This window comes from Mytilus californianus, unplaced genomic scaffold, assembly GCF_021869535.1.
Source record: "Mytilus californianus isolate M0D057914Y unplaced genomic scaffold, xbMytCali1.0.p SCAF_10, whole genome shotgun sequence".
Lineage (NCBI taxonomy): Eukaryota > Metazoa > Mollusca > Bivalvia > Mytilida > Mytilidae > Mytilus > Mytilus californianus.
Window position 1 is genome coordinate 12073102 of NW_026262582.1, and position 16487 is coordinate 12089588.

The 16487-nt window shown below is 34.0% G+C and overlaps 1 protein-coding gene across 2 annotated transcripts in view; it reads left to right on the plus strand.

The window, feature by feature from the left end:
* The first annotated feature begins 5209 nt into the window (after nt 1-5209).
* Nucleotides 5210-16487, plus strand: part of LOC127717619 (uncharacterized) — a 54977-nt gene continuing 43699 nt past the window's right edge. For both annotated transcript variants that reach the window (XM_052223339.1, XM_052223338.1), the window contains exons 1-3: nt 5210-5356; nt 12409-12455; nt 14804-15052. In XM_052223339.1, coding sequence (XP_052079299.1) covers nt 12410-12455; nt 14804-15052 — 295 coding nt within the window. In that variant the 5' untranslated portion in view covers nt 5210-5356; nt 12409. The remainder of the gene's footprint in view (nt 5357-12408; nt 12456-14803; nt 15053-16487) is intronic.

Sequence of the window (16487 nt, forward strand, 5' to 3'; positions counted from 1 at the left end):
GAAACATTTGACGATGAACTTTTAAATTCGATTTCCGCATACGTCGTTCTGCTTTCCGACGGTCTCTCTTAGCTATGCGTAGTTCGTCTGTATACCACTCAGTGTTTGGACGCATTATGATGTTCTTCGATTTTAATGGTGCATGCCTATCGATGATTGAACTAAGCTCGGTGTTATACAAGTTTACTCTATTTTCAACCGACCCTTCACGATTTTGAACTATTTTAGTAGTGCTCAAATCTTGTATGAAGTCAGTTGTACTGATGTCACTAAATTTGCGATAAGACACGGTATGGCGTTGTTTCGGGGGCTTTGAGATCTTCAATGATGTAAACAAAGCAAGGTGATCGCCAGAAGGATTACCATTCTGATCGAATAGACATGGGTCCTTAATGGATGGAGATGTTTGCACAATTATGCTGTTGTCTCTTGTTATAACGACATCAAGTATGTGACCCTTGTTGTGTGTTGGTCCTTGGACATGTTGTACCAGTCCATGGTCACGAAGAGTTTCATTGAATTTCCGAGTATCGCTCGCATTCACATTATCCAGGTGAAAATTAAGATCGCCCGTAATAAGCAACTCGTGTGGTATGACAACAAGCCGATCTAGGAATTCGGACCATTCCTCAAAGAATGTGGTGTTTTTCAGTTTATTTGTCCGAGATGGAGGAGGACGGTAGATGACGCATACTCGGAAATGATGTGATTTAACTACAACATCGCATTCTAGCAACTCAAAATGTGAGAAGGTCTGTGCGTGCTTCACTTCAATATTTGATTTGTGGGTAACGGCTACACCACCACCTGTCTTTCCTTTTCTCGAAATTTGGTGAATACTGTATCCATTTGGAGTAATTTCGGAGATTACAGGTTTGTCAATTGAAGTTCCTAGCCAGGTTTCAGTCAGTGCTAGTATATCTGCATCATTTGAAAGCAAAAAATCACAGATCGAAGTCGATTTGTTCTTTACGGATCTTGCATTTAGCGAAATGAGGGAAATTCTATCAATGATTTGACTGATAGCTATTCGCGGAATCTTTCGAAGATATGATGTATCACGGGCGAATGTTTCATGAGTGTCCTCGTCAGGTTTATGTCGAATGAGAGTCTTGATAGGATGTGTATCGATACTATTAACAGTGAAGTTAGATGAACATTGTGGTGTTATATGTATCAAATTACTATGGGAAATAGTTCCTCTGAAGGAATGATAAGCACACGAAACCCTGTTTGATGTCACAACAGTGCGGATCGATCGGAAAAAATTTCTTCAGGCTTTTGTCCCCCGTCTCGTTTTTTGGGTAGATTTCATGATGGACGTACTGTATTTTGAAATATTTTGACATGTAATCCACGGATGGCTGAATACTTGAGCCGTAGATAAAAATACCCTGACAGGTTGTAATGAGTTCATGGTTGATTGATCACAATAAAAGTTTGTTGACAAAATGTATACGGTCTCTAATAATGTTATTTCGTGCTGAATTGTTTAATTGAATATAACACTATTTACGATAGAGTAAAAATTTGGGAAGAAACAGTGTCTGGAAGTCACAGGAAAAGCAAAAATATCACTTACGTTGTGGGAGCTGCCATTAGCGCTATATTTAAACATGACAACAAGCCGATCTGGGAATTTGGACCATTCGTTATTTCATGACGTCACAATAGGAAACTCAAAATAAACAAATAAATTTTGACGTCATCAATAAATTTCGACCAATCATTTGCCGAGAACAGATATTTCACTAGTGAGGAGAACAATTTTTTCACAATCGGTTGAGAAATGTGAAAATAGTGAAAAAAAATTAGAGACATTTGTGTTGACATGAAAGATCATTGATTTGCTCATTTCCTCTTAATTTACTGAATATAGAATGTTCGGATTTTAAAGCTCTACCTTCCAACTGTTGTATTTCCATCGCCACTGCTGAGTCTTATTTATTATTTACTATGATATTCACACCAAAAAAAAACGCATACAAATAAGTTAATTTTAGCAACAGTAGTTTACCGATGTTCACAATTCATGAAAATCGTCTTCCAAGGCCGTCAAAGGAATCGACTGACGATTTCACTTATTTCTAAATTATGTCAAACCTACCATGTTTTCTGTTTAAAATATCTCTCTACTTTTATTATAGTTTTCATTATTATAGCCAAAAACGCAAAATTCATAAAATCGTTTTTGATGGGCAAAATTCCTATAATTTTTCGACCGACGTGTTCGTTCTATTTATGAAGATTTTGTCTTGCTGATCATCTTTGCTGTATATAGTTTCTCTCAGTCTACTGAAGTTTTCACAAAGAAATCGCAAAATGTCTGAAAATTGCCATGAAAGAAAAAATAACTCCAACACAGAGTCACAGAGAAGACATTTTTGGCATGATATTTGTCTGATCTGCTGCTATTGGTCGGGTCAAATGAACATAACTAACAATCGATTTGAATACGTACTCGCATTAACACTATTAGTACTAATATTTGAATGTAATCCCCAAGTAGAATATGACTGACTGATTAACGTAATACTAGGTGAAATTATAGTTTGAAAGCTAGAAACGCAAGGGCCAGCCATGGAACTATTAAAAGTATGAATACTTGAAGTGTAAGGAAGAATACCACTAGCACCTGATACACTATTTGGAACTAATTGTGTTTCATTTTCTCTTGTTAAGTTCGAAATTTCGGAATTAACACTATATATGGGAGCTCTTGAGGACCCTTCCCTCCATTATTTAAAAAAAATAGGAAGTGGTAATTGTCTGTGTCTCAAATTCATATTTTCAATATTACCCATATTTTAGTCAGTACTTGCATCTCATATATCCCAGTAAACTTGAAATTAAGGATACTACTGATACTAGAAAGCAGCTTTATCCCTTACTTTTTTTTTCCGTAAATTTTATGGACACCATCACGAATTGGTTGATCTTTACGATGTACCTGTGTCTAAACTAACTAACGACATTTTTTACCACGCCTTAGATTGTGGTTTACGATCTACGTCGTCTGGTCTGCTTAGTACCGAACGTGACCTGTTCCCGAATATGACTGTTTTGCCGAGTGTGCATTCGCATTGCTATATGACGTGTCTCGGTATTTATATATCCAACATTCATGTATTTAGTTATGATGTTTCTTTTGTATGTCCGGTTAGATATTTTGTTATTTCTTATGTTCGCTGTTGGAGACGACCTGGTTCGGTATTTATATATCCCGCTTTCGGGCATTTTGTTGTTACTTTCTAATACGTTTGGGTCCGGTGGGTCATTTTGTGCTGAGTTGTTGTCTGTTTATTTCGTTTGTGGTTTGAATTCTGTATTTTCGGTACATTTCACATATGTAGTGTTTGTCAGTATAGTCGAGTTACTCTCGGTTCGTCTACAGGACTTTTGTTTCATGTTGTTTGTTTTCACGTGTGTTTACTGTTTGGTCTTACATGATCTTGTTATATATTATAGTTATTTTATTTTTTATTTTCTATATGTATGTAAAAGTTGAGATAAACAAATTAACTACTGCATTTATATATGATTTTGAGATTAAAGCAACTATATGCACAGGATTTTTTTGTTTATACAGTTTTCAATTAGAAGAAAAACCACATGGTTAGATAAAGTAACACCATTACAAACTAAATCACAATTTAATATTCTTGTACGTGTCTATAAATAAAACAAATCTATTTTATTTTTAAAAATGTACCTATGATAACATAAACGTCACTAAATAAGTAACTTTTTGTGACGTTGATCCATTCATGTCACGCGCAGTTAATATTTCGTTTGTGGTGTCCTGGTGTGCTGTCGTAAATTCATGGGAGGTATCCGTTGTTATTCTGCGGTTTACATGTTGTAATATACTATTGTATTATTCATTTATGTATTTCTCTGTGCTTGAGTGTTCTTGCGTTTGTTTGTACTGTATTCCTGTCACGTACTGTTGTCATTCTAGCGGTATTTTTAACATTGCCATATAAGCGGGAGGTTTGGCTAGCCATAAAACCAGGTTCAACCCACCATTTTTTCTTAAAATGTCTACCAAGTCAGGAATATGGCAGTTGTTATCTATGTATGTTAGCGTTTGCTTTTGTTGTAGTTCAGTGTTTCTGTTGTTCCGTTGTTTTCCCCTTATCGTTGATGTGTTTCCCTCGGGTTTAGATCGTTAACCGGAAATGTTTTTGCCTAATCGAATTATGACTATTGAACAGCGGTATACTTTTGTTGCCTTAATTTGCCAGACTAAATTAATACTTTTAATTTCAGTTACCCTTAATGTTTAAAAATATTTTGACAAAAATACACCTTGAGTTGCAATAACTCTTAATGCTCAATTGATTATTTAAGTAAAATACACCATGAGTATCAACAATTCTTAGTACTGAATAATTGTATGGAGTAAAATACACCTTCCGTTTCAAAACATCTTAATGATCAATAAACTTATGGAGTAACACACATTGAATGTCACTAACTCTTAGTGCTCAATAATTATATGGAATAAAATACACCATGAGTTTCAATAACTGTTATTGCTCAATAATTTTATGGAGTAAAATACACCTTGAGGTTTAACAACTCTTAAGTCCTCAATAGTTTTGTCGAGTGAAATTCACCTTGAGTTTCAATTACTATTAGTGCTCAATAATTTTATATGGTAAAACACACCTTGAGTTTCAATAAGTCTTAGTGCTCATACTAATCAAAGTTTTGTCTTAATATTCACTTTCAGTCTGAAACTATAAGTGATTCGAAAAAGAAAACAATTGCAAAATCTATATTTAAGCTGTTTTGCTTGTTTGCTTGTTGAACTTTTTTATATGTATTTGTTTTTTGCATTGTTTTTTTTTTTAATTGTTCTTTTACCGCTGCCACCAATTGAAGAGCCAACCGATATTATGAATGGTTGGCAGATATTATCAAAAAATCAATTCTAAAAGTCACAGTATTAAACTGTTTTGAAAGTCCAAACTTTGTAAAACTAGAATCAATATTTATTTAGATAAATAAAAGCAGCTTTTTTAAAAGCTAATATTATTAGTTACAGTTATTAATTAATATGAAGTTGTAATGTGTGCTAAATAACTTGCAGTGTGTACAGTATACCTCAATAATCAAAAGTGCTAAACTGTCAAAATAAGCTGATCACTCAAGGCTCTAACTTGAAACTGACTATATTTTCTGAAAACGTTTGGAAGGCCAAATCAATCAATACAATTTATATATAGTACATGTGTACACACATGCAACAGTAAACAAAAATGGCCTTCAAGTAGGATTTTGGATTATTCTAACATTATAAAAGGATAAATATGGATTAACTAGGATGCAGTTATAACATCTGAATAAGGTAATTATGTTGTAACTATGAAAGATCCTTCCGCATAACAAACAACTGTACAAAAGTGAAAGTATATGGAACGCCACAGCTGTCTTATGTGGAACTCTGATACTACTTTATGTTGTTTAATTATTACTTGATGATATTTTGTCTTTACTTAATATGGTTTTGACATTACGTAATGATGTTTTGATATAACTCAATATGGAATAGTCATTACTTAATGATATTTCGATATTACACGATATGGTTTCGTATTGACTTGATATAGTTTTGTCATTACTCGATGTGGTTTCACCATTATTGAATGTGGTTGTGTCATTAGTCAATGTGGTTTTAACATTACTTGATGTGAATGTGACTTAACGTTATGTAGTTGTTTCACTACATGATGTGGTTTTGTTATTTTGTAATGATGATTTGCCTATTCTTTATATGGTTTTTACATTACGTGATGATGTTTCAAAATTTGACGATTTTACACTACATGATGTGTTTGTTTCATTATTTGATGTGGTCCTGTCATTCTTTGATGTGGTTACCCCATTACTTGATGAGGTAAAATCACGTGACCAATTCGGAAAAACCTGTTCTATTTTTAGATAGATTTCCATGTTGTATGTGCCTTGGATGAGTGTGGCCATCCATTGAATTAGAGTTCGGGTTACTGTTTAAGTTAAACTTTGAGTTGTTCTTCGATTTCGAATTCAAGTCATTATTAGAATTAAAGTTTTAGTTAGCATTGAGTTTCGAGTTGGACTTCGAGTTTGAGTCACATTTAAAGGTAGAGTTCTAGTTACAACATTAAATTTGAGTCACATTTTGAGGTAGAGTTTGAGTAAGATTCGAATTTAAGTCTGATTTAGATTAATTAAGATTATGAGTTGAAATTCGAGCTATCTTATATGAGTTCGTAATTAAATTTTCTATCGCGGAACAAGGGCTTCCGAAAAGAGGGCTCCAGGGTATGCGTACAAAAGATAAACAATGTTACAGTATACAAAACGCAACATAGAAGTTGAAATAAAGCTAGATGTGGTGTGATTGACAATAAGACAACTATCCACCAGAGTTTAAATGCAGTGGATGTAAGAAATCATATATAGGCAACCGTACAGCCTTCAACACACCGTATAGTCAGCTACAAAAGGCCACCATGCACCATGTGAAAAAATTCAAACGAAAAAACAAACGGTCTTATTTATAAATAAAGAATCTACTAAAAAAAATGACACACATTTATACAACGACAACAATTGAACTTCATGCTCCTGACTTGGGGCAGGTACATAAAGAAAGTGGCGGAGTTTAACATGTATGTGAGCGCTAAATCCTAACCTTACATCGGACTGTTACAGTTGTGTAACAGCACAACACGAGAAAAAAATGTAAACTAGACAACGTGATGCCCCTGCACTCAACTCATTTAACCGCTTATACCCCAAAAATGACAAAAAAAAGTTCAATTATCTTCCATAAAGAGCAAAAGATAATAAAAATTAAAACCCTGACCACATGCACACCTTCAATATTATGTTCAAACAGCCAGCAGAGTGAAAACTTCCTAGCATTCAAACTGTAGGAGGAGTTATCTGGAAACGCTCTTCTTATGCAAGTAAATTTCCCAAAAAATTACAAAGTTCAACTATCTCCCAAAAAAGCAAATATTAATAAACATTAAACCCTGACCACATGCACACCTTCAATATATGTACAAACAAACAGTAAAGAGAAAACTTCCTAGGATTCAAACTGTAGGAGGAGTTATGCGGAATAACTATATACCCATAATGGGACGGACAGAAGGACGGACGGACGGACAGTGGTAAAACAATATGCCCCCCAACTTTCAGTTGCGGTGGCATACAAAACAGTTTCATTTGGCTGATTCAATAGATCGGTATGACTGGGTAATATAAATCCATCGGGGTGATCTCGAATGCTCCAGAGAGGCACTCGTCGTGTTATTCGAGAAAGTACAAACCCAGTGATTTGGTTTTATTTGGTAGTTTACATTCAAGGAAAAGATGACGGTATTATGGTTACGACCACTGGAACATGTCCGTCGTTACATGTGAAACAGATATTCCAAAAAGTTTATTTTTCAATTAGTGCGAGGTAGATCAGGGAATTCAATTCATTACAAATAAAAGATTGATATTCGTATAAGTTCAAATGATCATTTAGGCTAAAAAAAAATTCGGAGAATTCTTATTTTATAGTATTGATGCTTTGTCGCTTAGTCCGAGACCCCCTTCCCCCGTTTCCCTGTAACTTAAGTGTGAGTTGATTTGAAGTGTTTCATTTGTTAACAATAAAGTTCAAGTCTATTGATTTGTGTCGAGCCTGCGACATCAATGTAGCGGCAGTGAGACACAACAAACATATATTTCATCGTCGATAGTGGCGTCGGCGTCTCCATCTCCATTTTTTTTATTTCTATTGAGTTTAACCTTTCATTATACATGTTACTAAACATGTATGCCATCATAATTTTGTACTTTTAGAATATCATACTGTATTTGTTTACCTTGACTATTGTATCTGTATGTTTCTCTGTAAACTTGTATTTAGTTTTTAGAGAATAAAGTATCTATGTATCTATCTATAGATCGTTAGGTTTCTAGTTTTTTACATTTTTCATTTCGGAACCTTTTATAGCTTACTTTAGGGTATGGGTTTTGCTCATTGTTGAAAACCATACAGTTTTGTTTTAGTTAAATAAAACCGAATTAAACTGTTTTGACATGATAAATTTGTAAACCTCCATGAAGTGTTTTAAAACTTGTATAGGAGTTATTCCTCAATTTCAAGAAATAGCATCTACAGAAAAACATTTTTTTTTAAATTTTTTTTTTACCGATAAATGTATAGATAAATGAACAGCCGATCAACATGAAGCTTTTACACTTACAGCAGCAATATCAGGCGCGACATATGGTTCCGTGGAATATTTTACAAATTTATTACGAAAATAATGCTTCCGTTTGAAAACATAGGATAAAAACAACAGGACCAAGGGGTTTGGGGATATCCCAATTATGTCCGAAATACTGTGAACTTTTTAATACTTTTTTTCTTATTATCGTCTGCCGTTCCCCTTTATAATACCAAATAACTCTGAACAACCACTCGAACTTTAATTTGAACTTTAACTCAATGGATAGCGATACCCATCTAAAGCACATTAAACAAACGATATAATATTGAAATCTGTTTAAAAATAGAACATATTTTTTTCCGAATTGGTCACGTGGTTTTACCTCATCAAGTAATGGGATAACCACATCAAAGAATGACAGGACCACATCAAATAATGAAACAAACACATCATGTAGTGTAAAATCGTCAAATTTTGAAACATCATTGCGTAATGTTAAAACCATAAAAAGAATAGGCAAATCATCATTACGAAATAACAAAACCACATCATGTAATAAAACAACTACATAACGTTAAGTCACATTCACATCAAGTAATGTTAAAACCACATTGACTAATGACACAACCACATTAAATAATGGTGAAACCACATCGAGTAATGACAAAACCATATTGAGTAATGACAAAACTATATCAAGTCAATACGAAACCATATCGTGTAATACCGAAATATCATTAAGTAATGACTATTCCATATTGAGTTATATCAAAACATCATTATGTAATGTCAAAACCATATTAAGTAAAGACAAAATATCATCAAGTAATAATAAAACAACATAAAGTAATATCAGAGTTCCACATAAGACAGCTGTGGCGTTCCATAAAAGTAAGTATGAAGTAGTTTCGTGGAAAAATATACGCCGGGAAAAACGAATGAAATGAATGAATGAAGGCTATTACTAAAATAATTACTGTCAATAATCTTGGCACAAGAATGGTATTGTAGATTTTCAGCAGTAACCTACCCTCTACTCCGTTGTATAGTGTTTACATATCTCAGTTACGCTCGTGCATGTTTACACTATACGGACTCTTTAACAGGGGTGTACTCCTTACACAAAAACAGCTCTTTGATATTAATAAGTATTGTAATTTTCATTGTTATTAATAAATGTAATGTCAGTATTACAAATCTAATCTTGAATCAATCCTAGTCCTATCTTATTTTTGGAAAATATTTTTACAAATTCAAATGTGACGTCACTTAGTGTGTTTTTTTTAGAATTTCAAATGTGACGTCACTTTGTGCGTTGATGCTTTGGCTAACTCGGCTGTGTATTTTTATATGTTGGATTAAGTTGTTTTATGTAATGTATCCGTTTTTATTCTGTAGTTAGTCCCCACTTCGGTTTTATCATGTATATCTATTATATAGTCATTTTATAAAATTTACTGTTTGCAAAATTATAAATTATTCTAAATAATAAGGATGTTCTTGTCCCAGGCAGAAAACCCTGGCCGTGTTAGGCGCAACTTTTTGGAAGTTTTGGTCCTCGGTGCTCTTGTCTTTGTACTTGTTTTGGCTTTCAAGCTTTTTTCATCTGAGCGTCACTGGATGGTCTTGTGTGGACGGGACGCACGTCTGGCGTATTGAATTTTAAGCCTAGTACCTTTTGTTAGCTATTATTCGTGTGTTTCTTTGTCCTATATCTTCTCCCATTTATTTGTATTGTGGTCCTGTCATGTGATGTTGTCGTTTTTGTGTTGTGTTTGACGTTGCCATTTAAGCGGGAGGTTTGGCATGCTACAAAACCAGGTTCAACCCACCATTTGTTTCTTAAAATGTCTTGTACTAAGTCAGGAAAATGGCCATTGTTATATTATAGTTCGTTTCTGTGTGTGTTACATTTTAATGTTGTGTTTTTGTTGTGTCGTTGTTCTACTCCTATTTTTGATGCGTTTCCCTCAGTTTTAGTTCGTAACCCGGATTTGTTTTTATCTCTATCGATTTATGAGTTTCGAACAGCGGTATACTACTGTTGCCTTTATCTTATAGAGTTACGGAGAAGAACGACTGAATTCAACACACCACAAGTGTTACAGTCAATATCAAGAATTGATTGACCGATGCAAGGTTTTGGTGTCTCAACTCACTAGCGACATATTTTCTGCGTTCTAAGATCTTTAGATACCAGCAAAGTTGTCTGATCTGTAACTTTTACCGATTGCGTCCTATTTTCGATGGTGACATTTTTACTGAGTTTAGATTCGCATGGTGGATAATTCATGCATAACAAGAGACGCTTACACTGTGGACGTACCCAGTCTCACTCCTTTTGGAGTTATTGCTATTCCCACTGGGTTTTTGTTTTTTATTTACCCTAATTTGTCTCTTCATAATCGATTTACGAGATTTGACAATCGTTAAACTACTGCCGCCTCAATCTATGCATATCAAAGGATTCAAATAAACGAATTCTTCTAACCTGGTATAATTTATGTGATTCATCCAGAATTTATACGAAATGAAAGAGGCGACCATACTGATTCAGCTGTCAGGAGACCGCTTTCACCAAAGACCACAGGTAACGTACGTGAATACTTTATTATATGCAGATCATAGTACGAGTTCAATAAATGGAGACCAATTGACTACACGTTCGTGTGTGTTTTTTTATTAAGGGATTAAATATATTCATGAGAACTGATTGTTTTTCCAAACATGAGACCCCGACATAAGAATAATGCATCAAACTGTAAAATTGAAATGAATATACTTCCTGCTACGCGTTCTCAGTGAACTAAAAGTTAAAAAATGTAAATAATGTACATTGTTATTCCATTCGTTTAGTGTTCCAATAACGAATTGGTTGACAATTACAGTATAATACTGGAAATAAGAGATTTGCTAACCCCAGGCAAATACGGCCTCAGTCAGATTTGGCACAACTTTGGTTTTTTTGGTTTTTGATGCTGTTCAACTTTGGTCATTTTAAGTATATTTACTGCTCATAAAATGATAAAATCACTCGGAACACTAATGTCTACCCCCAGACTAAAATGGCTTACGCCAGTTTTGTCACAACTTATTTGAATTTTTTGGGTCACTGCCTTTAACTTTGTAACTGATTTAGCCTTCCGACTCTTGATTTCAGTGTCATTTATCAGTCTTACGTAGACAAAAAGCGCGTATGGCGTATAACATTATAATCCTGAGATCTTTGAAGAATTTGTGCGAGGCTTGCTTTCATGCACAATATCAAAAGAATTGTTAACAAAAAGATATCAAAATACTCACCAGGATAAACCATTTTTTGTCGCGACTTCCGATCATTCCCGAATGTACCGATAATTTAAATATGCGGTCAACGAAAAGCAGCAATACGGCATGTCTAAAAATTAAACAAAAACCATTTCGAGGTCAATCTTTAATAAAATACAGGCTTTCCATATCATACATAAATCGTCCAGAAGAAACTTAGAAAATCATCCATATGGGAGAGGGTTAGACCAGTTTTGTGAAGATAAATTTAATATCCATAGTACAGAGAATAACACAGAAAAAATCAGTTCGGCTTTATAATTACATGCTGAACAAAAGTTTGCTTCTCTCGTTTGTTCAAATATAGTCATTAAGATTCACCTTCGTAGACAATTGACAGCCTGGGTATCAGTCCATATACAGTATACTAAGATTTGAATGAACAAAGGTTCATAAAACTGTCGTACCACATAATGAGCATAACACTTGATAAATTTTGATGCACCCAAAGCGGTTTTCTCCATTTAAGCGTCAACAGAAAAACACTCAAACCCAGAATTGATATTAACTATAATGAGGAATTATCATTTAAAAGCCCATAAAAATTACACACATCAAATATGAACTTTCAAAAAAACAATAGTACATAATCTCTGTCCACGTCATTTCATATCTATCATCCAATCAAATCTTGATATGGTTAAAACTTCGCCTATTAATTGTCGGCAAATGCTTAAATTGAAATGGTTGAGTAAACATTATAACAAATTTGCAGAATCTAACTTTATTCAACATGGAATTGTTGAACAGCTCCTACTTTGTAATAATGGTTTAACAGACGACAAAAACTATTTAAAAAAACAAATGTACTATAGAAAAATCAAAATAAAGAATTCATCATCTGCATTTTCAGAATGGCAAGCAAATCAGATAAAAGAAAACTGCATGCGGAAAGCTATAGTAAGTACTTAAGTACTCAATATAAACAAAAAACACGTGGTATGATTGCCAATGAGACCATTATCCACCAAAGTCAGTTTATCCTATAACCCAGAGGGACTTCTCTGACTATTTAAGTATTTCGGCCTTAGTTATAAATATGCGTTTTTGGAACAGTCAATTGGAATATTGTATTTTAAGACAAGTACTTGTACATATTTGACTGGGAATGTGTCTTTGATATAATGATTTTGACACTAGTTAAAGGAAATTACACACATTTTATGTTACAGTGAAACTTAGTGAAAAACAAAAAAAACATTATCTCGATGCCAGGAAACGTAAAAGCTAGAAAATATTTTGATTAACCACCTGAGAAAATTCTTTGTTTTTTTTTTTTATTTTGTAGCTATTTTTTTTTTAATTTAATTTAAATCTTATAGAATGGACTATGTCTTAAATAGATCCTCAAGAGCTCCACATCTGTAGTTTCCAATACAGATTTACTTGGAATGGGCTTACAATGAAGCTACTGATCAAAGGATTCCAATAATGGTAAAGTGTGCGTCATCTCTTCGAAAGGTTCACGGACGCTATCATGAATTGGATGACTTAGATTGAATATATGTGTTACAAATGACTATGGATAGTTTCTAGTTGTCATTTCTACAGTCTCACTCGCCAATAATCGTTTATTACTTACCACATACTACGTCTAATCACCATTTTTAATTGTCACGAGCAAAATTGGTGCTACTAGTGGCGCATAAACTGCTTACCCTTCTGGAGTTTATAAAGGTTTGGCAGGATTCAACGTGGTGACAACATGATAACCCTTACTTTTTTTTATGACAGTCCGAAAATTTTGTGCATATGTCCACTTGAGGAATCGCTATATAAAGGTATCCTTTTGTTTACGTTGCGTGTTTCAAGCGATATGGCTTTATAACAACATCAAGAAAAGAGAGACGAAAGATACCAAGGGACATGCAAACTCACATGTCCAAAATAAACTGACAACACCAATGAAAAAAAGCAAATGACCAAATAACTAACAACTGTGCACAAAACACAACATAAAAACCTTAAGAACGAGCACCATGAACCCCACAAAAAACCGGGGTTGATAGCAGGTGCTCCGGAAGGGTAAGCAGATCCTGCTTCACACCGTCGTGTTGCTCATGTAAGTACAAATCTGGCGATAAGTCTAATTCGGTAAGCCATATTCGGGGAATAGAGGACGGGATTGTGGTTACGACAATTGGAACATATCCGTTGTCATCTGTAACCAGATATTCCATAACGGTCAAACAACTCGTGATGGCGTCCGTAAAATCTATGAAGGGATGATTTCATCTTCACCACTTGAAACTCTTGGTTTAATAGCTTCCTTGTGAGCAGCAACCCTCTATCAAGGAAATCATGATAGGAAATGCATGCCCTGGAATATCGTCTCAACTGATAGATCTATACTTCAAATGCAGGCGCTGCAATACATTGATATAATTGGTGAAAAAAATACATAATCTGACTGCACTTTTGTCTAATATAAAATCTATATAAATAATTATTATCCCAAATAAAATATGTTCCTGACTTATTTCCATTATAAGCAAATACAGAGCTTAAAATATATAAATGATCAGTTCCTCTGATAATTTTGTCTAAATCATATGGGTGCATGGTGCCCTATTTCTGTGTAATAATTTATCAAATTAGATAAAAACATTTACAGGTTGTATTTCATGTAGAAAACTGCATTATATACAATAAATCTCATAAGTACGTAAGTCCCAATTTCAGAGTTTGATCAATTTTGGCGAATCAATAATGGTGCAATTTCCTGTAAATCTTTATGCAAAAACTTTATTTTGCGACTAAGGATGTCTAGTTATCGACTTCATATGGGTAGTAAATTTTAATCACGATAAGCGTTAACTGTCATGTCAAAATCGAAAGCTGATTCAAAAGAATCGTCAAACCTGTTGCGTAGACGGTCCATAAATAGAAGACGGTAGCATGTCCAGGCATACGACTTACACTCCCTTTCTAATGTTTTTCCGTCAAATGTTTTCCGTTTGTTACTGGAAAAACGAGCAACTGCTGTAAATCCCCTCATTATCTAATCAATCAATATCCAACCAAACGTGTCAATCCAGAGTTGTATACCTAAAATTTATAATGTTAGCATACACTTTTATTGAGTTCAATTTAAGTGATTGTAAGGTTTATGCATAAAAGGATTAATCTTTCGCCGTAATTTATTTAGATATTGCATGTTAATTGTATGAGAACTAACTAGCTTGTATGGAACATATTTGTGATCTTGTGATACATTAATTCTAAAGTCTCTATTACTCATGTTACAGTTGTATTAACCAAGCCGTATTTAGAGAAGTTAGCAAGCAAGATTCGAAGTCACTACCATCTCATTTTATTCAAACTTGGAGTGGAAGAACACATGTTTGGACATTATGATAAATATGCTTATCGAAATGCTTTTAATGGTTTGCTAGATTGGCAGAGACAGTTTGAGGATAAAGGTGAACATTACATGATACAGCGCCTGAAAGAAGCACTAGTTAATGCTGACAGAAAGGATTTATGTAAAGACTTAGGTATGAATATGATAATTATCTTTATATAAGACCTTTCCACAAAACAATCTTAGATAAAAAGTTTAAAATTTTAAAACCGTTCCTTGAATTAGACATCACTGAATGAGACTTTTCATCGAATTTGTAGTTGCAATCAGCAACACGACTGGGTATCTCAACTTTTTAACGACATGTTTTTTGCGGTCTTAGATCTTTACATGCTAATAAAGTTGTCTGAGCTTTAATTTTACCGATTGTGTTCTATTCCTGATTGTGACATTTTGACTGAGTGGGGATTCGCGTGGCAAGTGATACATGCATAGAAATAGACACTTATTCTATCGACGCACCAAGTCTTTTGTTTGTTACTTTGATTTGTCTCTTCTTAATCGCTTATCAGTCATAACTTTCTATGTTGTATTTCGTTGACTGTTGGTTGTCGTTTTCTCGTTTTTATACGGTTGTAAACATTTTGAGGTCGTATACTGGTATGGCGATATCGTCGTCAGCGTCGTCGTAGTTCGAAGACATTTGGTTTCATGACAATAACTTGAGTATAAGTGTATGGACATCTATGAAATTAAACCACAAGATTCCATACCAGAAAAGAAAGCTTGGGATTGAATTTGGGAGTTATTGTCTTAACTGTTTAGGAATGATGGGCCAAAAGGGGCAAAATAAGCATTGTTCTTGTTTTAGGACAATAACTTGTGTATAAGTGTTTGGATCTCCATTAGATTGCACCATAAGGTTCCATACCTCAAAATAAATGTTAGATTTGATTTGGGGGGTGATGGCCTAAACCGTTTAGGAATTAGGGGCAAACAAAAGGCCAATAAACAAGGACTCTCTGGTTTTCGGATAAAAATTTGAGAATAAGTCTACTGATCTCTTTAAATTGTACCATAAGGTGACATACCAAAAAAAAAAGGTGGGATTGATTTTGGGGGTCATGGTCCTAACCGTTTAGAAAAAAGAAGCCAAAATCAATACTTTTCTAATTCTTTGTATAAATTGCTTATTTCTTGACCAAGTTCAATGGGGTTTAATTCAAAGTCTTGAATTATTGAGGTTCTTTAATATGCTGAATTTAACCGTGTATTTATATTTTGGATTTAGACCGGGTTTTAAATTGATCCACATTAATGTCCAAAGGGTCCTAAATTTAACTTTGTTAAAAAAATAAATATACATGTATGGGGTTTTTGATATGCTTAATCTAACCATGTATTATAGATTTTTTATTCTTGTCCCAGTTATCAAATTGGTCCACATCCGAAGGATCAAAAATTAAACTTGATTTAAAGAAGAATTCTTGGGTTTTCTTTTTATATATGCTGAATTTTACCGTGTATTTAGATTTTTGATTTTGGGCCCGGAATTTAAATTGGTCCGCATTAAGGTCCAAAGGGTCCAAAGTTAAACTAAGGTTGATTTGAACAAAATTTGAATTATT